At 32.3% G+C, this 24,823-nt stretch overlaps 1 protein-coding gene across 5 annotated transcripts in view; it reads left to right on the plus strand.

Annotated features, from left to right (window-relative positions):
- The first annotated feature begins 1,572 nt into the window (after positions 1–1,572).
- The window catches only part of LOC141457473 (eIF-2-alpha kinase GCN2-like), an 82,242-nt gene continuing 58,991 nt past the window's right edge, over positions 1,573–24,823 (plus strand). Inside the window, exons 1-8 of one of the 5 annotated variants that reach the window (XM_074134501.1) lie at positions 1,573–1,749; positions 2,695–2,864; positions 3,912–4,047; positions 4,125–4,244; positions 4,645–4,745; positions 8,685–8,736; positions 8,820–8,963; positions 24,232–24,447. In XM_074134501.1, coding sequence (XP_073990602.1) covers positions 1,696–1,749; positions 2,695–2,864; positions 3,912–4,047; positions 4,125–4,244; positions 4,645–4,745; positions 8,685–8,736; positions 8,820–8,963; positions 24,232–24,447 — 993 coding nt within the window. In that variant the 5' untranslated portion in view covers positions 1,573–1,695. The remainder of the gene's footprint in view (positions 1,750–2,694; positions 2,865–3,911; positions 4,048–4,124; positions 4,245–4,644; positions 4,746–8,684; positions 8,737–8,819; positions 8,964–24,231; positions 24,448–24,823) is intronic. The other 4 variants (XM_074134500.1, XM_074134502.1, XM_074134499.1 and 1 more) reach the window with 4 other exon arrangements.

Below are 24,823 nucleotides of genomic sequence, written 5' to 3' on the forward strand. Positions count from 1 at the left end.
TCTGGCTCGCAAGCACATCTGCATTCTCAAATGGCCTCTGTATCTGATCTGGTGGAATGGCTCTGCAGACCTCAGATATTTTTATCTTCATCTGATGTCATGGGCACGCATAAACCTTATTTTTTTAATACTCTCTATAAGAAAAAATCTAGCGGTGTCAAATCGGTAGTCCCTGGCACGAAATCAGAAAACGGAGCAGAATCGAGCCATAATTTATAAAGAATTTTTTGTTGCAAATGATGCTCAGAATCACCTCCCGAAGTTTCAACCATTCCTCTATGTATACCCTGTATATACTGTAGAGATGGTCGAGGGCCTAGGAAACGAGTCATCACGAAACTAGAACTTTGAGAGAGTGGACATGTTTACTTAATTTGGATTTCTCGTCTCTAGAAATAGATGTAATGTTGCCATTTAAAAGAACAGTTATCGTTGGCATAAGTGACAAACGCTGCCGATGTCAAAAAAAAACCTGGCAAATAAGTACGTAACTTATATTATCACATCACTAATAAGAAACTAGCTAGGTGACGCTTTATACAAAACTCTTTCTGCTGATAGTACTGTCTTTCTTTTGGTTTAAAGGCTGACTAAAAAGCAATTGGCCTTTTATGATTTATCAATCACATAGACTCGTAGTTTTAGCATTATGTATAATATTTTTATAAACAATGGTCTTATTGTGACAAAGAAGAAGCCCGAAAAGCATCTAGATACAGCGGCGAACTTTAGTTCTAAAAGACTTGCATTTTTAACTGTACGTTGACCAACAACTTTTTATTGAAGAACATAGATATTTCAGCATAATTTAGTCCCACTTTATTAAACAATACTTCGAATCCGCGAAATACTAATGAAAATTAGGAAGTGTGGGTAGATGGCGTACAGAGGCCCTAGTCTGGAGTGGATTGATGATGTGAAGTCGTAACACGTAACACCAGTTATAAACATAAAGGCGGGTAAAGCCTCTTACAAGATTTTCAGGGATGAAACAGTTACAAATCTTAGTGTGGACATGGCGACCTAACATCTCATTAGTTCGATGGAATAGTAATTGGGAATTTAAATATCATAAGTGAAAAATAAAGATTCAACAAATCCTGGAGAAAAGAATGATTGGAAGCATAGTCTTTTATTACAATCTTTCATTTTTTTAAATAAAATTTGACACTTTTGAATGTGAAACAACTAACTAATTTTCATTTTTAAAAATTTCATTGGAATATAAGGCAACGTAATCATAAAGTACACATTTCCTTTAATTACAATTACAACAGGGCAATTACAATAAATATTTAATTTAATTAAAAACATATTGGATTTTGCTTTATTAGCTTATTTTACGCTATAATAATAATAATAATAATGTTTATTAATAATTCTATATACATAAAATAATATTATTGTATATCATTACAAACAATATAGGCGTGGACATCAGTCCGTCTGCCGAGATGTTGCTCGACTAACAAACAACAACCACATTTTACGCTATCATATTTACGAATTTTACGCATATTGACTATAGTTAATTAATTAATTGTAGTAGCGGAGCGGGAAACTGCCATTATAACCCTATAAGTAGGTTACATTTATTGTGTTTCGCCTGTCTTCCTATTGAGGTTGCAAACGTTAGCCCATTACATGTAAACAACTTTTTCTAGTTCAGCGATAACATATGACTGATAAATTGAAATGGAAGAGGATTCGTGTCAAGATAGACAGGAAAATGAGAAAGCTGCTCTTATGGTATTTTTGTTTTTAAGTGTAAAGTTATACAATCTTTTATCTCATTTTTGATAATTGAACAAATTGTATTCATTAATCGCGAGCATCTAATTTCATTGCAACCTGTGCTTTTAAACGGTAGATTGTACGACAGTTGCCAAAATACTAATAAACCATTTTTGCAACTCTTAATTATATCTGCAAAATGGGAATAAGATATATGCTTACATTATTTTTTGTAATGCATATATACTTTCTTAAAACCGTTATAGGTTGAGTTCGAAGAATCATTATAATGGATTATTTGGGGCTATGAGGGGTTATTTAGGTACAGAACTTGTGGTAGGAATAGGTTGATAATGGAAGAGCTTAGGTTTCTCCTGAAGGTTTCGCTTTGGTATATTAGTTGAGGTGGCTCATGTTTAGGACTTTTTTATTTGTCATAAACTTGGCATCAGTTGTTTTTTTCGGAGAAAAGTGTAGTGTAGTATGGTCCAGAAATACAGGATAGGCCGGGGCATTTATTAACCCCTCCTCAAAAGCAAAAGTAACTTCAGTCAGAAAGAAATTAGCTCAGTACTGAATTCGGGTCCCCCAGGCTGCTTTTTTACTTAATTTTTCTAGAAACCTGTTACACTTCGACTGTCATTAATAATATACGGTAGCCGACAAAGCACTTAAAAGACTCCAGGCGCCAGTGAGTTCAGATGTTAAATTAAAAAAAATCCATCACATTTAACATCCAGAATCAAGATTTAGATAGATCCATTGAGTCAAAACAAAAAACTGAATTATACTTCTTTTAAATTTGTCTTTTCAATTTATGGTCCGTCACCGTCTAAAGTCATTGATGCCCTTTGAAACCTGTCCAGATTTTGTACTTTTTCTGATCATAGACAATCAAGTGGAAACTAGTTACATTTCATTTAGTTTAATGTGTTTGTTTATTTATCTCTTTACTTTTAGGCCATATATGGCGATCAGATGAAACTATTATATGACAAGAGTGATATGAACTTGTGGAAACCTTTGGAATGCATACTAAGATTGTGGCCACCTAGCAGCCAAGGACCTCAGAAAATGGATGGGCCATCCGTTGATCTGCACATCTGCTGTCCACATGATTATCCAAATGTGTAAGTACACAGTATTTTTAGTGAGTTGTCACTTTTTTTTTCCGGCGCATCGACATCTGTGGCCATTCATGTCTAGCCATTAGTTTATACCGGTCTAACTAAATGAATAGCACAGCTCTAACACATAGCCCAAATCCGAGTCGAGAGGTAGTTATGAAACAAATGTTTGGGTTTGCCACATAACCGAAGTAATATTCTAAACTTAATAGACGATTATACTGTGTTTACCTACACTGACGATCATTTGTCACTACAAAATAACATAAATCGTAGTGATTTTTGTATTGTAGCCGCTCTTACACCCTGTCTACTTTCAGGCAGGGACGTAGCTAGAAATCTTTCTCGAGGGACACAACGATAGTTTATTTTGAAGTAAATTTAAGTGAAAAGTATAAATATTTTTTTCAATCTAGAACATGTTTTCATTTTTCTAGAAAACTGGCTATCCCTTGCAACGAAAAAATCCACCTAGTGCCTGTGAAACTTAGCTGTAATATTACTATTATTTTTCTGATTAGAAAATTTTGAAGGAGCAGGAAAAAGTGAAATCCGACAGAGATAATTAGTACAAATTTAGAGCTTGTAGAAGAATTTTATTTTCAAGTTCTTTAATTTTTTCTGATTCCTCAAGATGTGTTAAAATGTACATTGCCAAGTTGAAAGTTCCTCCGCCCCACGCCCCTTTGAATTTTGGACGATTATTGCTGATTTTTTCTTCTCTCTAAGTTCAGTTCATCTTCTGCTTATTCTGTACTGTGCCTTTCAGCATCAGTTTTTGATTGTTCGATTAAAGTTAATAATACACTGGACCTTGTATAATTTTTTTGCTCAACAACTTTATCTCATTTCCAAAAAGCCAAGTTTTAGCAATGGGGGCCGGGTTAAATGGGCTGTTAGTGTGTTTTTATTATAAAGACTGTTGAGTACATTATCCATTTCACATCCCTTGGGGCGCCTTATGAGCCAATAACACTCGGGCGATTATGATGCGACATGAGAGGTTTAGTGTAAAACTGACTGCTGTTTTTTTTTTTTTAATACTTTTAGATTACCTACGATAGAATTGGAACATCCAAAAAAAATATCGTTTGGTGATACAATATCCCTTAGAAATGAACTTGTGCAGTTGGCCAATCTGTTGAAGGGAGAGGTAATGATATTTGAACTTGCTCAGCATGTGGAGGTAAATATCTCTAAGTTTGATTTTAATTTTAATTTTTAAATCATATGGTATTGTAAATTATAAACGATCATCCATAGAATGCTTTGTGTTCCTATAACAAACCCCAGTATGAGTCTTTTTATGAAGAAATGATGTATCGTAATCAGGAATTAAAAGAAAGTGAGCGCCTTAAGCGTCAAGCTGCTGAAGAAAAAAAGGTAAACATTTTAACTACTTGAATGTAATGTACTTTTTCGTAAGTTTCTGTATGTATTTTGAAAAGATCATTCTAGAAGCGTTTACGGGCAGCTTACTCTCCCAGTGATGGACAGAGTTGCCTGTACACATGCGAAGTAGCCGGCAATAAGAAGTTTCCAGTCCCTCAATGACCATAGATATTTTTTTTATGCAACTTAAGTAAAAGAAAAAAAATAGCTGTAAATAAGGGATAGAAAAATTATTTTCACCTTCTTTTATTGCCCCATAGAACCCATTAAAAATTTGTTGAAGCTATTTCATCAGCAAAAATAAAAAATATTAATAAGTTCCACAAACTTTAAAGTAAATGCAATAAAATATATGCATACAAAAATGTAATAGGTGAATTATTTTTTTCAGTTGAAAGATATTAAACTAAAAATTCGAAGTGAGCAGCAAGCAGTAAGGAAAGCTTTAAGAAAGAAACACTCTGGAGCAGAATTAACACATCTAGAAAATCTGTAGGTTATTTTTAAGCAAAACTAGGTTTGTTGATGACCACAGTATTTGGTATTTTGGTACAGCGACACCGTAAACACTGTGTTCTAATCTTTTCCTTGGCCGGTAATGAGTTACTTACGGAAAATAATAGAGGAGCGCAGTGCTTAGTCGTGATTAGCTGGGTTGGTAGGATTGTTGAGGAGATATTAAATTGGATGAATGTACCTAAACGAAGGCTCCCTTTGCCGTGTGCTGTTGGTGTGGGAGAAACAAAAATGATACAACTGATAACATTTTAATGTTCACATCTGATTATTTTCAATGAAAGTAGCGATTAGTATGTGTTGTTACATGTGAAGCTGTGTTGGAAAGGTGAGTTCATGGAAAGATATTAAAACTGTCCAGTAAGACAGTTGTATAAGGGTTGATCGTCAAAAACTGCACAAAAAAGCGTAACGTTGAAAAACACCACAATTTTTTTCTCTTTTTCTATAAAAGATAAAATTCTCAAATTTTCTTTATAACATAGGGCTAATCCTCGTTTACAACTGTAATTTTTTTGCAACAACCCAGATCTTATAGATTTCGAGAAAAAAGTTGCTGAAAATGAGCAAAAACAGCATTTTCAAAAATTGTTCTTGTTACCTTTTTTGTAAACTGCGTAGCGCCTAAACGCGCGAACTGATTTTCATGAATGTGGTGTCATTCGATTCGGAATTTTATGTAGATGTAGCTGGATTCGAACCCGGGACCTCCGCGTGGGAATCGAGTACGCTAACCACATAGCTAATCCCTCCCCTTAAAATAATTATTATCAATATTTCTATAACGGTCAGTACGATTTTGATAAAATCTAGCAGAAGAACAGGTTAAAGCTTCCATACATGACTTTAAAGTGCCATCTGCTAAAAGGAAGTACTGCAGTCGTTCAAATTATCAACGCGTGAACCGATTTACGTCAATGAATGGACATTCGATTCGGAATTTTATGTGGATATAGCTTTTGTAGATCTCGACGTCTACATTAGAAACGGAGTTTGCCTCACTTAAGTAAGGCCCCTCTTAATAATCAATAACCTTTGACCAATTTTGACAAAATTTGGAGGGAAGAAGTGGAACGAGTTTAACTACGTGAGATTAAAGTGCCATCTTACACTTATTTGAAGTTTAATTTTTTCTTTGCCTTTTAAGGAAAAGTAGTGTAATCGCAATTTTTCTTACTCCTCTTAAAAGGAAGTACTGTGATTGCTATTTACGTACAAATTAATACCTTCCTATTTTATTCAAAACGTTTTCCCAAGTAAATTTTTTTGTGGATTCTTTGGGAACCGCAACAAGAAGCATTCTTGTACAAATATCTCTCCAGTGGTTACTTAAAACCTTGTCAGGTTATAAGGAAAGTGCTGCTTACTCCAAATGTTGTGAAAATGTCTAAAGCAGATATGTAACTTTACAGAATGACAAAAAGAAAAATCTATCCAAAAGGTACAAAAATCTTCTTAACAAAAACTTACAGTTTAAAAAGATAAGTATAAGGGTTGATTAAACGCCAAAATGTACACAAATCAACAAGTACCAACATTTTATTTATACTTTCGCCCGTAATTTCAGCCGTTTAGAAAAATTCGAGAAAGCTTATTGCAATAATTATTATCATTTAAGTAATTTTACTGCATTAAGTTTTTATTAATAATTTTTAGAATGTATTATATGTCACAGACCCTTATGCTGGCCATTTTCATCTACATAATATTTGTTCAGGCAGCACACCATTTAACATTCATTGATTATAATATCTGTTAATCTATAATATTCCAACTATTAATCAGATTAAAAAGAAAAACTGTAAAAAAAAAATTGTGTGGCTAAAAAATTCTAAAACTTAAAAAAAAATGCATACACCAACATACATCAATGAGCTTCTTTATTTGTTTATTTAGTTTTTAAAATAAAAATCGTCGATTTAAGTTCATTCTCGGATTAAATTGATTGTTGCTTCACTTTGTGTAGTAGACAAGCTTGAAAAATAATAGGTAATAATTAATCTTGTTTAATATTAAATAGTTTTCTTCAATTATATTCTTAATCTCCTTAACAAAAACTTACAGTTTAAAATGTTAAGTATAAGGGTTGATTAAACGCCAAAAGGTACACAAATCAGCAAGTACCCAACATTTCATTAATTCTTCATTAATATTTAAGTAATTTTACTGCATTAATTTTCATTAATTTTTTTAGAATTTATTAGATGTCACAGACCGTTATGCTGGCCATTTTCATCTACAAAATATTTGTTCAAGTAGCAGTGTAGATTGACTTTAATGTCTATTTATCTATAATAATCAAACTATTAATTACATGTTAAAAAGAAAACGTTATAAAAAATAAAAAAAATTATGAGGCTAAAAAATTCAAAAACTTTTTTTAAAAAATGCTTACATCAACATACATCAATGATTTTGTTTATTTTATTTTAAATAAAAATCGTCTGTTTAAGTTCATTCTTCGATTAATGTAATTGTTATTTTATGTAGTAGTCAAACGTTTATAATAATAGGTAATAATCTGGCTTTATCAGCCTGTAGTGTTCTTCTCACAATGTTGTATATATGTAATATAAAATAAATAAGATAAGCACACTTTTAGGACAGCTAATTATTCCAGTATTTTACTATAAGTAAAATTAGGGGGGCTAAAGTAAATTACAATTGAGAAATGAATAATTGTTGTTGAATAAAATCTACTGTGTGTTATTTGTGTTCGCGAATATTTCGGTAAAACGAATTTAAGACTGAAATATTCTTTTAAATCCGTGATTCAAATTTAAACAGTAGCCGACTCTAACTTTGTCTTTTTCTACTTTAACATGCATGTATATATTTGTGCGTAAATAGCAAAATTAAACTGCGATTTCAGTACTTCCTTTTAAGAGGAGCAAGAAAAATAAACTGCGATTACAGTACTTCTCCCTAAAAGGCAAAGAGGCAAAGATTTTGAATCAAACGACAATTCATTGATGTAAATCGGTTCACTCATTGATAATTTTAACGATTGCAGTACTTCCTCTTAGTAGGTGTAAGAGCACGATGGCACTTCACACCCACGTAGATGAGCTTTAATAATTTCTTCGGGCTAAATTTTATCAAAATCGGACTAAGTGTTATAGAAATATTGGTAATAATAGTTTTAGAAAGGGCCTTATTTGGGGGGGGGGCAAACTCCCCTCCTTATGAGGCATAGCGTCGAGACTTTTAAAGTACAAATCTGTACAAAATTTGATTCGAATGACATTAAAAAAAGTAAATTAAAAGGATCGATTAAACGAGAAAAGGTACAAAAATCAGCAAGTACCTAAGATTTCATCATGCTTCAACTAGTAGTTTCAGCTAATTAGAAACGTTCGAAAAATCTTTTGTGTTTCCAATTTTCTCCACCATTTTCATAAATTGATTTTTCTTATTTTTGTTGGGGCTTTCTGAAACTTAAACATTCGCCTGTGAGCAAGGTTTTCATGAATCATAACAGAAATATTAAAAACAAATAAAAATCCATTGCACTATTTTGGAAATTTTATATTATTTTCATATAAGAAATATTTGTTCAGGAAATGAAAATACTCGCTGATTTTTGTACCTTTTGTCGTTTAATTAATTTTTATACTTAAGTTTTTGTTAAGGAGACCTATTTGATGTCTCACCCCTAATTGTGCCTTCGCCTCCTCTAGAACTAGTTCACATTCTATGTCTCATATTTCGCTTCCTGTAGCTTTTTTTAAAATAGGTATGTTCACCAAATAACACGGATATCAGCGTGTTTTTGTAGATTTTCCACCTTCCAATTATCATAACAGGGTCAAAAACATTCCTTAAGAGTCTATTTTTACAAACACTCATAATCGTCTGATAAAAACTAATTCTTCTACAAGGAACAACGCTTCAAACAATCATAATTTGTTTTAGCCCGGCTGAGAGACGAGAACAAGCAGCAAGGAAACAGTATGTACCTTCGAAAGTAAGATTTGTTATATAATCTCAGTGCTCAATATAATTTTTAATTTATTTAATTTTTTTTTTATTGTATTGTTTGATTTTTAGGTCGGACAAGGTAAAGTTGTTACATCCAACATCACTGAAGAATTTGTACCTTGGAATTTTCCGAATGGTAACCTTTCAAGATTTAAAAATGAATTCGAACACATATATTGGTTAGGGAAAGGTGCTTTTGGAGATGTCATTAAGGTGATATTATTTTTTTATTCATTTATTTTATTTATTTATTTTTTATTTATTTATTTTTTATTATTTATTTTTTATTTATTTATTTTTTATTTATTTATTTTTTATTTATTTATTTTTTATTTATTTATTTTTTATTTATTTATTTTTTATTTATTTATTTATTTATTTATTTTGCTGAATATCATTAATTTAAATAGTTTACATTAATGTAAGGGCAGTGAAAAATTCGTCATACATCCTGAAAACATTAAAACTGTCCGGTAGGACAGTTGTATAAGGGTTGACCATCAAAAACTGCACGAAAAAGCGTAACGTTGAAAAACACCCAACTTTGACAATTTTTTTCTCTTTTTCTATAAAAGATAAAATTCCCAAATTTTCTTTAAATCTTACTCCAAACCCTCCTTCATAACTGTAATTTTTTTGCAACCACCCAGATCTAATAGGTTTCGAGAAAAAAGTTGCCGAAAATGAGCAAAAACCGCTTTTTCAAAAAATGTTCTTGTTCTTGTTCTTCTTCTTCTTGTTGTTCTTGTTGTTGTTCTTGTTGTTACCTTTTTTGTAAACAACGTAGCGCCTAAACGCGTGAACCGATTTTCATGAATGAGGTGTCATTCGATTCAATATTTTATGTAGATGTGCCTTTTGGGGGTCCCGACGCTGTACATCGAATGGGAGAGGAGTTAGCCCCCTTTATGTAAGGCCCACTCCAAAATTATTATTACTAATTACTCTGTAAATCTTGGCCCGATTTTGATAAAATTTGGTAGGATGATAGGGTTAGGGCTCCTCTACGTAACATTAAAGCGGCGATCAGATCTTACACTTGTTAAGGGGAAGTGTAGCAATCGTTTCAAATTAGCGACACGTGAACCGATTTTCATCAATGAAGTGTCAATCGAATCGAAATTTTGTGCAGTTTTGCTCTTTTAAAGTCTCGACGCTGTGCCTCATAAGGAGGGGAGTTTGCCCCATCCAAGTAAGGCCCTATCTAAAACTATTATTACCAATATTTCCATAACGCTTAGTCCGATTTTGATAAAATTCAGCTCTAATAAGTGGTTAAAGATCCTCTACGTGGCTGTGAAGTGCCATCAAGCTCTTGCATCTACTAAGAGGAAGTACTGCAATCGTTTAAATTATCAATGAGTGAACCGATTTAAATCAATGAATTGTCATTCGATTAAAAAATCTTTGCCTAGAAGTACTGCAATTGCATTTATTTTTCTTACTCCTCTTAAAAGGAAGTACTGAAATCGCAGTTTAATTTTGCTATTTACGCACAAATACCTTCCTATGTTATTCAAAACGCTTTTTCAAAAAAATTGTTATTAAGGATGGTTTGGGGGACCGCAACTATAATCATTCTTTAAAAAGATCTCTCCAGTGGTAGTTACGGTTCCGACTTAACACCTTAACAGGTCATAATGATAGAATTGCTTATTCTAAATTTAAAAAAATCTGTAAAGCAGATATGTAACTTAGCAAAACATACAAAAAGGAAAATCTATCCAAAAGGTACAAAAATCTCCTTAACAAAAACTTACAGTTCAAAATGTTAAGTATAAGGGTTGATTAAACGCCAAAAGGTACACAAATCAGCAAGCACCCAACATTTTATTAATTCTTCATTAATATTTAAGTAATTTTACTGCATTAATTTTCATTAATATTTTTTAGAATTTATTAGATGTCACAGACCCTTATGCTGGCCACTTCATTTATAATATTTTTTTGTTATAATTATGATAAATCACATATACGTACATGCAGTTAAAATAGAAAAAGACAAAGTTAGAGTCGGCTACTGTCTTGAATTCGTCTTACCGAAATATTCGTGAGCACAAATAACAAACAGTTATAACAAGTAGATTATTCAACAATTATTGATTTCTCAATTGGGATTTAATTCAATCCCCCTAATTTTACTTATAGTAAAATACTAGAATAATTAGCTGTCCTAAAAATATGTATATCTTATTTATTTTATATTACATATATACAACATTGTAGGATGAATACCTAGATTGAGAATGTAATTGAAGAAAACTATATTATTTGCGATAAAGCCAGATAATTATTACCTATTATTATAAACGTTTGACTACTTCATAAAATAACAATTACTTTAATCGAAGAATGAACTTAAACCGACGATTTTTATTTAAAAATAAATAAATAAAATAAACAAAATCATTGATGTATGTTGGTGTAAGCATTTTTTAAAAAGGTTTTGAATTTTTTAGCCTCGTAATTTTTTTTTTTTTTATAACGTTTTTCTTTTTAACCTGTAATTAACTGTTTGATTATTATAAATAACTAGATATTACATCAATCTACAATGCTACTTGAATATATATTTTGTAGACGAAAATGGCCAGCATAAGGGTCTGTGACATCTAATAAATTCTAAAAAATATTAATGAAAATTAATGCAGTAAAATTACTTAAATATTAATGAAGAATTAATAAAATGTTGGGTGCTTGCGGATTTGTGTACCTTTTGGCGTTTAATCAACCCTTATACTTAACATTTTAAACTGTAAGTTTTTGTTAAGGTTAAATTTATAATCTACAGTACATTGCGATGACCAAGAGCTGTAAGTAAAGTAATCGCCTATTTTTTCAGGCGGGGCTTAACGTCCAACTACCAATTAGGTGTCGTGGACGGAGGCGACTAGCAAACATACTTTACTGTAAATTTCTTTTATTAACCATTAAATAAAATCCAATGCCTATGACCGGGAATCGAACCCAGTACCACAATACATATTAGCTTTGCAGGTCTCGCCTCTAACCGCTCGGCTACCGTGGCGCCTGACCAAGAGCTGTATTTACTTCAATTATGGATGTATATAATAAAATTTATTGTACAGGCAATTTAATATATGTAGGGCCACTAGTTTTACATATATAAATATATACTAATCTCCTTAGCGAAAACTTACAGTTTTAAAAGTCAAGTATAAGGGTTGAATAAACGCCAAAAGGTACACAAATCTGCAAGTACCCAAAATTTCATTAATACTTCTAGTACCATATTTTTTAGAATGTATTAGATATCACGACCCTTATGCTGGCCATTTTTATGCATAAATTTTTTGTTCAGAAATGAGAAGCACCCATTAGATAGTAATAGGAGCTATTCATGCACAGGTTTAAACAAAAAAAATGTTAATGAAAAATATAATTGATTTGACGTTAAAAATTAATAATGCGTATACCAACGAACAAACCGATTTTATTTTGTTTTGTTTTTGACATTTGGTTTTTTACAAGTACTCAATTAAAGAGCTAGATTAAATTAAAGTTTGAAAATGAATGAATTAAAACTGTCCGGTAGGACAGTTGTATAAGGGTTGATCGTCAAAAACTGCACGAAAAAGCGTAACGTTGAAAAACACCCAACTTTGACAATTTTTTTCTCTTTTTCTACAAAAGATAAAATTCCCAAATTTTCTTTAAAATATGGGGCAAACCCTCCTTTATAGCTGTAATTTTTTTGCAACAACCCACATCTAATAGGTATCGAGAAAAAAGTTGCCAAAAATGAGCAAAAACGGCATTTTCAGAAAATGTTCTTGTTCTTGTTCTTCTTGTTGTTACCTTTTTTGTAAACAACGTAGCGCCTAAACGCGTGAACCAATTTTCATGAATGAGGTGTCATTCGATTCGGAATTTTATGTAGATGTGCCTTTTGGGGGTCTCGACGCTGTACATCGAATGGGCGCGGAGTTAGCCCCCTTTATGTAAGGCCCCCTCCAAAATTATTATTACTAATTACTCTGTAAATCTCGGCCCGATTTTGATAAAATTTGGTAGGATGATAGGGTTAGGGCTCCCCTACGTAATATTAAAGCGGCGATCTGCTCTTACACTTATTAAGGGGAAGTATAGCAATCATTTCAAATTATCGACACGTGAACCGATTTTCATGAATGAAGTGTCATTCGAATCGAAATTTTGTACAGATTTGCACTTTGAAAGTCTCGATGCTGTGCCTTATAAGGAGAGGAGTTTGCCTCACCCAAATAAGGCCCTTTCTAAAACTATTACTAATATTTCTATAACCCTTAGTCCGATTTTGATAAAATTTAGCACGAAGAAGCGGTTAAAGCTCCTCTACGTGGCTGTGAAGTGCCATCATGCTCTTACTCCTACCAAGAGGAAGTACTGCAATCGTTAAAATAATCAATGAGTGAACCGATTTACATCAATGAATTGCCGTTCGATTCAAAATCTTTGTCTGTATTCGCAGTTTATTTTTCTTACTCCTCTTAAAAGGAAGTACTGAAATCGCAGTTTAATTTTTCTATTTACGTACAAATACCTTCCTATTTTATTCAAAACGCTTTTTCAAAAAAATTGTTATTGAGGATGGTTTGTGGACCGCAACTATAATCATTCTTTAAAAAGATCTCTTCAGTGGTAGTTACGGTTCCGACTTAACACCTTATCAGGTTATAATGATAGTATTGCTTATTCCAAATTTTAAAAAAATCTGTAAAGCAGATATGTAACTATACAAAATAGACAAAAAGGAAAATCTATCCAAAAAGTACAAAAATCTCCTTAACAAAAACTTACAGTTTAAAATGTTAAGTATAAGGGTTGATTAAACGCCAAAAGGTACACAAATCAGAAGTACCCAACATTTCATTAGTACTTCATTGATATTATTTAAGTAATTTTACTGCATTAATTTTCATTAACATTTTTTAGAATTATTAGATGTCACAGACCCTTATGCTGGCCACTTCATTTATAATATTTTTTTGTTATAATTGTTATAAAATGTATATTATATCTTCGTTATTAAATAGGTACTTTATTTTAACTCTATTCCAAATTATTCTTATGATTTCTCTTTAATGTGCCCTTTATTCTGACACATATTCATGCTTGTTAAAGTAGAAAAAGACAAAGTTAGAGTCGGCTACTGTTTAAAAAATTTGAATCACGGAGGATCTAAAACAATATTTCAGTCTTGAATTCGTCTCACCGAAATATTCGTGAGCACAGATAACACACAGTTACTAACAAGTAGATTATTCAACAATAATTATTCTTTTCTCAATTTTAATTTAATTTAGTCCCCTTAATTTTACTTATAGTAAAATGCTGGAATAATTAGCTTTCCTAAAAAGTATGCAAATTTTATTAAAATACATATATATAGATAAAAAAATATTACAGTCAATCAATTTAAGTTAAATAGTGTGCTACTTGAACAAATATATTGTAGATGAAAATGGCCAGCATAAGGGTCTGTGACATCTAATAATTCTAAAAAATGTAAATGAAAATTAATGCAGTAAAATTACTTAAATAATATCAATGAAGTACTAATGAAATGTTGGGTACTTCTGATTTGTGTACCTTTTGGCGTTTAATCAACCCTTATACTTAACATTTTAAACTGTAAGTTTTTGTTAAGGAGTTATAATTACAAGTATTTATTTGTTATTAACTATGTAATTTGGCCTCACGTAAGACGAATTGAAGACTGAAATTTCGTTTCAACTCCGTAATTCAAATTACAACAGTAACAGACCAATTCTAACTTTCCCTTTTTCTTTTTAATGTGATGATTATTTAGAATAAAGAGAAATCACAAGAATAATTTGGAATATTGTTAAAAAGAAGTGCCTTTTAAATACTAATTTAATGAGATACATCTTTTAATATTCTAACAGAAAAATATTTATAGGTGATAAAAGGCCAGCACAAGGGTCTGTGACATATATTATACATTCTAAAAAATATGGTACCAGAAGTATGAATGAAATGTTGAGTACTTGCTGATTTGTGTACCTTTTGGCGTTTAATCAATCCTTATACTTAATTTAAAACTGTAAGTTTTTGGTAAGGAGATTTTTGTACCTTTTGGATAAATTTTTCTTTTTGTTCCCTGGTTGGAACAAATTTAAGTATCCAATGATTTTTTAAATTATACGGCTATCGAGAATAATTTGTTGAAAGATCTAGGATGTAAAAAAACTGACGCAAGTTATGGGGAAATGGTAGCAAGTTGGTGGGAAGAAGATGGAGAGTAGAGAAATGATGTGGTTGTGAAACTACAACCCATTAGGAGGGATAATAGAAAGAAAATTGCAATTTCCAATAAAAGAAAAAAGATAAAATTTGATAAGACTACTTCCTCTTAAGGGATGTAAAAGAAAAGCTGTGATCACAATAACTTCTAAAGAGGGGAAATAAAAATGATTTGCAATTACACTTCTTATCCGTAAACGGACAAAGAGAATACTGCAAATACGGCATGATTGCAAATGCTTTCCCTTATTAGGTGTAAGAGCAGGATCACACTTAAATGTCACACATTCTAAATTCTTCTTCTTGCCTAATTTGATCAATGACGGTCGAAAATTACAGAATTATTATTAATAACCGTTTAAAAGGGGGCTTTATTTAAGTGGGGCAAACTCCCCTCCTAAGGATATACCATCGTGACCCCAAAAGCCGAATCTACTGTATCTAAAATTTCAAATTGAAAGACAATTCATTCATTTAAATCAGTTCGTTCGATAATTTGAAGATTGCAGAATTTCTTCTTAGTAGGTGTAAGAGCATGATGGCACTTTAGAACCACTTAGGGAAGCTTTAACCGCTTCTTTGTGCTAAATTTTAGCAAAATCGGACTAAGCCTTCTAGAAAGATCAGTAATTAAAACTGTCCGGTAGGACAGTTGTATAAGGGTTGATCGTCAAAAACTGCACGAAAAAGTGTAACGTTGAAAAACACCCAACTTTGACAATTTTTTTCTCTTTTTCTATAAAAGATAAAATTCCCAAATTTTCTTTATAATATAGGGCAAATCCTCCTTTATAACTGTAATTTTTTTGCAACCACCCAGATCTAATAGATTTCGAGAAAAAAGTTGCCGAAAATGAGCAAAAACGGCATTTTCAGAAATTGTTGTTCTTCTTCTTCTTCTTCTTCTTGTTGTTACCTTTATTGTAAACTGCGTAGCGCCTAAACGCGTGAACCGATTTTCATAAATGAGGTGTCATTCGATTCAGAATTTTATGTAGATGTGCCTTTTGGGGGTCTCCACGCTGTACATCGAATGGGAGAGGAGTTAGCCCCCTTTATGTAAGGCACCCTCCAAAATTATTATTACTAATTACTCTGTAAATCTTGGCCAGATTTTGATAAAATTTGGTAGGATGATAGAGTTAGGGCTCCCCTACGTAACATTAAAGCGGCGATCTGCTCTTACACTAGTTAAGGGGAAGTACAGCAATCGTTTCAAATTATCGACACGTCAACCGATTTTCATGAATGAAGTGTCATTCGAATCGAAATTTTGTACAGATTTGCACTTTCTGCAAAACTCTCCTCATAAGGAGGGGAGTTTGCCCCACCCAAGTAAGGCCCTTTCTAAAACTATTATTACCAATATTTCTACTATAACCGTTAGTCCGATTTTGATAAAATTTAGCACGGAGAATGATTAAAGCTCCTCTACTTGGCTGTGAAGTGCCATCATGCTCTTACATTTACTAAGAGGAAGTACTGCAATCGTTTAAATTATCAATGGGTGTACCTATTAATGAATTGTCGTTCGATACAAAATCTTTGCTTCTTTGCCTTTTAGGGAGAAGTACTGTAATCGCAGTTTATTTTTCTTACTTCTCTTAAAAGGAAGTACTGAAATCGCAGTTTAATTTTGCTTTTTACGTACAAATAACTTCCTATTTTATTCAAAACCCTTTCTAAAAAAAATTGTTATTGAAGATGGCAACTATCATTCTTTACAAAGATCTCTCCAGTGGTAGTTACGGTTCCGACTTAACACCTTATCAGGTTATAATGATAGAATTGCTTATTCCAAATTTTAAAAAATCTGTAAAGCAGATATGTAACTGCAAAATAGATAAAAAGGAAAATCTATCCAAATTGGCGTTTAATCAACCCTTATACTAAACATTTTAAACTGTAAGTTTTTGTTAAGGAGATAATAGTATTAGAGGGGGCCTGACCAGCGTGGGACAAACTCCTCTTCTATGATACACAGCATCAAGACTTATAAAATACAAATCTATCTAAAATTTCGAAATAAATGACCATTCATTCATGAAAATAGGTTCAAGCGGTGATAATTTAAACGAGTGCCATACTTCCCCCGTAATAGATGTAAGAGCAAAACGTCGCTTTAATGGTACGTAGGGGGGCCCTTACCCCTTCATTCTGCCAAATTTTATCAAAATCGAGCTAAGATTTACAGAGTTATTACTAATAATAATTTTGGAGGGATCCTCACATAAATGGGGCTAACTCCTCCCCCATTCGATGTACAGCGTCGAGACCCCAAAAGGCACATCTACATAAAATTCCGAATCGAATGACACCTCATTCATGAAAATCAGTTCTCGCGTTTAGGCGCTACGCAGTTTACAAAAAAGGTAACAACAAGAACAAGAACAACAACAATTTCTGAAAATGCTGTTTTTGCTCATTTTCAGCAACTTTTTTCTCAAAATCTATTAGATCTGGGTTGTTGCACAAAAATTACAGTTATAAAGGAGGGTTTGCCCTATATTTTAAAGAAAATTTGGGAATTTTATCTTTTATAGAAAAAGAAGAAAAAAATGGTCAAAGTTGGGTGTTTTTCAACGTTACGCTTTTTCTTGCAGTTTTTGACGATCAACCCTTATACAACTGTCCTATCGGACAGTTTTAATACAAAAATACTCGCGCACATAAATATATAATCTACACTCAACAGAGTATTAATTAATTGCAGAGTATTAATTAATCATCTTATATAAATATTAATTACAACACCAATACAACGTTACTGTTGCAGCAAAATACTGATAATGATTTTTTAACTCCTCATAATAGTCTCAGTTTATTAAATTTGTGTGCACGGTTGGCCATTTCCCGCCAGTATTATCTTTCTTACCAGTAAAGACCGTTTGTGTCCCCAAAGCCTAGAGTGCAACATAATGTAAACCTATTTTCGGCCCCATCTTACTCTCATTGGTATAGATCTCTACACAATGTTCGCAGTTGGCATTATTATTTCACTGTTCAGTTAAGTAGATCATTTCTTAAGCAGGTAAAGTGGATCATTAACTTTTACAGGAGCATCCAATTCCCTGATATTGAAACCTTCTATTGAAGTGAGGTCTCTAGTTATTAGGTTCAGCATAGCTGTTTCTTTTATTTTAAAATTTATTGGAGCTAACCCAGATAATATATGTAGATAGATAATTTACTGTATTTAATGTTTCAATATACACATTACAGGGGTTCTCTGCTTTACAATCTTTACAAAACAATTAAATAAAAATCAATGTAAACTGAATACTATTTTAATTAGACTTAATTGACGTACATTAATAAAAACTGAAATTAAATATTACTTTCTAATATTTATTCATTAAGGCAAAAAGATCTTAATTTTAAAGCTTCTAATGTACAAAAATGTATTCTATTTAAGTGTTTTTTTTTTGTTTTTTTGAAAAATTAGAAATTTATTAAAATTATTTTCACTAACAAGCTCTGATAGATAGTGGCGCCTAATTGGTTGATAAATGGGACATTTATTATCAGGTTTCGTATTTATTTAATTAACATATAGTGCAGATTGCGTATCAATAAAGTGATTACCTCCACTTTTAAACCATACTTTTACACTTTTGTAAAGTCACTTGTCACTCGTAGCTGGTTCACAACCCTAATTTTGTCGATCGCACAATTGAATTTTATATATTCCTCTATCATACCCAGCCTACTAATGTGTCTATAGGCAGAACTATCACTCCAGTTGATTGCTGTTTTAATATCATTACAAATTACATGATTTGTTCACTTCTCTATCAGATCCGGAATATTTTTCTTAATTTCTGTTTTCTGACATCTGTTTGGAAAATAACATCCAATAACAGTCAGCAATCGACGCAACTGACTAAACCAATTCCTGTCTGCTCCTCCTGTACTTACTGTTTCTAATTCTTTGAGCTTATTGAAACATAATTTTGGCAATCTACTCTCTTCCATTGCCAGAACTCTATTCCAGTAGGACAAAATTTTCCTACGCTTAACGCTACCCTCCCACTTTCTAGGCGAACTATATAATTGGGGGCACATTTGGGCCAACAAAAGAGCTGTTTAAAAAACCTCAATGCCCTCTTTCTACCGTGTGCATATTCTGTGAAGCCCTAAATTCCGAACTGTAAAGCAATGTGGAGGAGACAATCGCGTCAAATAATTTCAGCCTGGCTTCCCAACTATTACACTTGCCATTACATAATATTCTTATAACTTTGCCTATTTGGGGAACGGATTTGTCTAAAAAGTACTGGGCAGCAGACTTGAATTTTGAATTTGAAGAGAAGGGTACTCCTAGGTATTCTCAATAATTATAAAGAATTTATTGTATTTTACTGTTTATTTCTGTATTACTGATTTTCTATGTTACTGACTCTGTGAATTGTTTTATATTTGTAATATCCAGGCCCTGAACAAGACAATATGTTTGTCGAAACGTTGGCAAAAAGACGAGTTGTTTTATTTGACCGATTCCACGCCAATCTTGAAGCCTAAGTTTGTGAATACAATCTGTTCTCTGAATCACCTACTGCCCCATCCAGTATAAATTTTCCATAGTTAAAGTGATTCCTAAGCCTAATAAATCTTGTCATCTTAAAACGTCTTATAACCCAAGTAATAGTAGGCAATATTCTAGAGAAACTACTTCTTAAACGACACTACCCTATTCTCAAAGTATCATATCTCTCCATCAGTTGGGATTCCGCAACTTTCACTCTAAAATTCATCACTGTTACTGCTTAGTATATCTTATCGCCTCTTTTCTGGAGTGAATTCAGTATTGTTTGGTTTTTTTCTCAAACTCATAACTATTCTTCCTTTACCTAATACTTAATTCTTATGTCTTACCTTTCTGACCGCTACTTTTGCATTAGTCATGAAACAGAAAATTCTTCATTTAACTCTGTGGAGGCGGGGGAAGCGTTCTTGGATCAATTCTATTCATAATCTCTTTAACAAAAACTTACAGTTTAAAATGTTAAGTATAAGGGTTGATTAAACGCCAAAAGGTACACAAATCAGCAAGTACCCAACATTTCATTAATACTTCATTAATATTTAAGTAATTCTACTGCATTAATTTTCATTAATATTTTTTTGAATTTATTAGATGTTTCACAGACCCTTATGCTGGCCATTTTAATCTACAAAATATTTGTTCAAGTAGAACACCATTTAACTTAGATTGACTGTAATATCTAATCAACAAACTATTAATCACAGGTTAAAAAGAAAAACTTTATTAAAAAAAATAAAAAAAAAATATGAGGCTAGAAAATTCAAAAACTTTTTTAAAAAAATGCTTACACCAACATTCATCAATGATTTCATTTATTTATTTTTATTTTTAAATAAAAATCGTCGGTTTAAGTTAATTCTTCGATTAAAGTAATTGTTATTTTATGAAGTAGTCAAACGTTTATAATAATAGGTAATAATTATCTGGCTTTATCGCAAATAATATAGTTTTCTTCAATTACATTCTCCATCTAGGTCTTCCCACAGTATTATATATTTGGAATATAAGATAAATAAGATATGCATATTTTTATGACAGCTAACATAATTATTCCAGTATTTTACTATAAGTAAAATTAGAGGGACTACATTAAATTACAATTGAGAAATGAATAATTATTGTTGAATAATTTACTTGATATTACCTACGCGTTATTTGTGCTCACAAATACTTCGGAAAGACGAATTCTAGACTGAAATATTGTTTTAAATCCGTGATTCAAATTTAAATAGTAGCCGACTCTACTTAGTCTTTTTCTACTTTAACGTGTATGTACATACTCGTACATACATGTGACTACTCAGAATAAATAGCATAATAAAGATAAATCAGAAGAATAATTTGGAATAAAGCTAAAATAAAGTACCTATTTAATAAATGAAGATATAATATACATTTTATCATAATTAGAACAAAAAAATAAAATATTATGAATGAACAAAGGGAAGGGATTAGCTATGCGGTTAGCGTATTGGATTCCCACGTGGAGGTTCCGGGTTCGAATCCAGCTGCAGACCCTTAGATTTTCTCTTTCTAAGAGCTTCTTACAGCTCACTGTCCGGGTGATGGACAGTGTTGTCTGTAACGAGAGAACACTGTCCGGAGGCCGGCAGTGCACTGAAAAAAGCTCCGGGCGCCAATAACCTTAGATGTTGAAGCGATTTAAATCATAAAAAAAAGAAAAATAAAATGAATGAACTGGCCAGCATAAGGGTCTGTGAAACATCTAATAAATTCAAAAAAATATTAATGAAAATTAATGCAGTAGAATTACTTAAATATTAATGAAGTATTAATGAAATGTTGGGTACTTGCTGATTTGTGTACCTTTTGGCGTTTAATCAACCCTTATACTTAACATTTTAAACTGTAAGTTTTTGTTAAAGAGATTTTTGTACCTTTTGGATAGATTTTCCTTTTTGTATGTTCTTCAAAGTTACATATCTGCTTTACAGATTTTATTAAAATTGGGAATAATAAATTTTAATTGTATCATTATAACCTGAAAAGGTGTTAAGTCGGAGTTACTACCACTGGAGAGATCTTTTTAAAGAATGATTATAGTTGCGGTCCCCAAACCATCCTCAATAACAATTTTTTTGAGAAAGCATTTTGAATAAAATAGGAAGGTATTTGTACGTAAATAGCAAAATTAAACTGCGATTTCAGTTCTTCCCTTTAAGAGAAGTAAGAAAAATAAACTGCGATTACAGCACTTCTCCCTAAAAGGCAAAGAGGCAAAGATTTTGAATCGAACGACAATTCATTCATGTAAATCGGTTCACTCATTGATAATTTTAACGATTGCAGTACTTCCTCTTAGTACGTGTAAGAGCATGATGGCACTTCACAGCCACGTAGAGGAGCTTTGATCACTTCTTCATGCTAAATTTTATCAAAATCGGACTAAGCGTTATAGAAATATTGGTAATAATAGTTTTAGAAAGGGCCTTACCTGGGTGGGGCAAACTCCTCTCCTTATGAGGCACAGCGTCGAGACTTTTAAAGTGCAAATCTGTACAAAATTTCGATTCGAATGACACTTCATTCATGAAAATCGGTTCACGTTTCGATAATTTGAAACAGTTGCTATACTTCCCCTTAACAAGTGTAAGAGCAGATCGTCGTTTTAATGTTACGTAGGGGAGCCCTAACCCTGTCATCCTACCAAATTTTATCAAAATCGGGCCAAGATTTACAGAGTAATTAATGATAATAATTTTGGAGGGGGCCTTACATAAAAGGGGCTAACTCCTCTCTCATTCCATGTACAGCGTCGAGACCCCCAAAAGGCACATCTACATAAAATTCCGAATCGAATGATACCTCATTCATGAAAATCGGTTCACGCGTTTAGGCGCTACGTTGTTTACAAAAAAGGTAACAACAACAACAACAACAAGAAGAACAAGAACAAGAACAATTTTTGAAAATGCCGTTTTTGCTCATTTTCAGCATCTTTTTTCTCAAAATCTATCAAATCTAGGTTGTAGCAAAAAAATTACAGTCATAAAGGAGGATTTGCCCTATATTATGAAGAAAATTTGGGAATTTTATCTTTTATAGAAAAAGAGAAAAAAATTGTCAAAGTTGGGTGTTTTTCAACGTTACGCTTTTTCGTGCAGTTTTTGATGATCAACCCTTATACAACTGTCCTACCGGACAGTTTTAATACTCATATCAGACCTAACTCACCCAAAACAACATTTAACTTCTCTAGAATGTTTAAAAAGTGGAAAATGAAAGTAAACGTCCAAAAGTGTCAGAACATAACCTTCACTCTTAGTCATGTCGTTAGTCCTCCAGTTTACTATAACCAGACTAATTCATTGCACCGTTACTAAATGATATCACGAACTATACATGGATAAACGTTTGACATGGAATCCACATACACACCTTAAAAGACAAGAACTCAAAAATCCTAGTACTAGTTACTGGCGAGACTGCTTGACAGACATTCAAAATGACGCTTAACGTCAAAGTACTGATATAACGTGCTATGAATCCGATTTAGACTTGTGGATTAGAACTGTGGGATTCAGTCAACATGCCAATATCTACAGATTCCAAAAGTACAGAAACAAATTCTATGCCATATAACCAATGCTCCATACTATGTCTCTTACAGAACATCTCTAATTCGCTCCGATCTAAAAAGAACTTTTTATTCAGGACCTAATCTCCACCCATTAGAAGTTTCATTCTCACCTTTTCGTATTTCCAAACCTTTCATTGATCAGCTTTAATTTTTAACTCTTTCTGACGACAATCTTAAACGTCGATTTACTCTGCGGTGGGGTTTAAAATGTGACTCATTGGGTAGCCACCGATGGGAGGTAACTCCTTTCAAGTCAGTTTTTTTGTTTAATTCGCCAAGTAAACAAGGTTAAACAGCACAAGGAATAAAAGTAGCGACTGAAGTAATTACTTACTTTACACACTGTGGAATACTCGAAAAATAATATCAGAAATTAACAACTGAACTTGCGGAGTAAAAGTTCTTGAATTATTCCGAACAAGCATGAAGTACGAGAAGTAGAACTGTCGAACCAGAAGGCACATCCATGAGCCCGGCACATCCGCTAACATTGCTGCTCTGTCATATGTTATTAGCAGAATACCTACGAATATGACAAGTTTTATTGTTCAGTGTTTTATAACAAGTATATAGATATTTAAATGTCTATTATGGAATATCCCAGATTGCTACGTCTTTCCAGGTCCCGTTGGATTCCTCCGCATATGGACGGAAGATCCTAATACTAGCAATGAAGTCTGTTTTCGGCTTTGGGGAAACAAGTTTTGAGATCGCAAGATTAGCCTCACTACCGGGCTTAGCTTGCGGTAAAGCTTATTCCTCAAGAGTAAATCCTTCGCATTCCGATTCCATGCGACTGATAATATTAATTTTAAGTACAACGTTTCAGCCACAAAATCGACTAGTCTTAGGGTTCGCCAAAAATTTAACCAAAAAACGGTTATCTTTCTGGTCGGATGTGCACATATTCCAGCGCACTGAAAGTATTACTGCTTCACAGATATACGTAGTTGGTTGCTGTATTATTTAACTACAATAGTATTATTTTTGTCAACTGCCCTTGCATTAATATTACTTTATTTCTATTTTTACAAGTGTTTACTTTATTTCACTTCAGTATCTTATAGGTCCGAAATAAATTAGACGATGGATTCTACGCTGTAAAAAGAATTGAACTTAATCCATGCAAAATACAATTAAACAAGAAGATTACACGAGAAGTAAAATTATTATCAAGGTTAAATCACGAGAATGTAGTAAGATATTACAATTCATGGATAGAAATGGCGGCAATGGAAGATACAAAGAGTACCGATGATAGTGAATTCGAACGTAATCGCAAGGTAAACAAATAGGATAGCTAATGCTTTGCTTAAAAGATATACTTGATTTTTAAAAAAACAGAACCAGCATCTATATGATTTTATTTTCTTTTTTTTTTTGACGACCTGTTACATCTGCTAGAATATTGTCTTTTTTGGATGTTTCTGTAGGGCAAATGGCAAATCTAACATATTTAACATATGTTAAGTCAAAGTAATATAGGTTCTATAAGCTATGTATGCTATTAATTTAGACAGAGTATTGATAGGATGCTAAGTTTGAAGAAAATTAGTCAGTAAAAAAGTGAATTTTATATATTATTATAATTGTGATGATAATTATAATAACTTTTATTAATAATTTAGTAATATTAATAAGATAATTATAATTATAACT

This window comes from Rhodnius prolixus, unplaced genomic scaffold (assembly GCF_049639745.1).
Source record: "Rhodnius prolixus isolate KJV_2025 unplaced genomic scaffold, Rpr scaffold_16, whole genome shotgun sequence".
Classification (NCBI taxonomy): Eukaryota; Metazoa; Arthropoda; class Insecta; order Hemiptera; family Reduviidae; genus Rhodnius; species Rhodnius prolixus.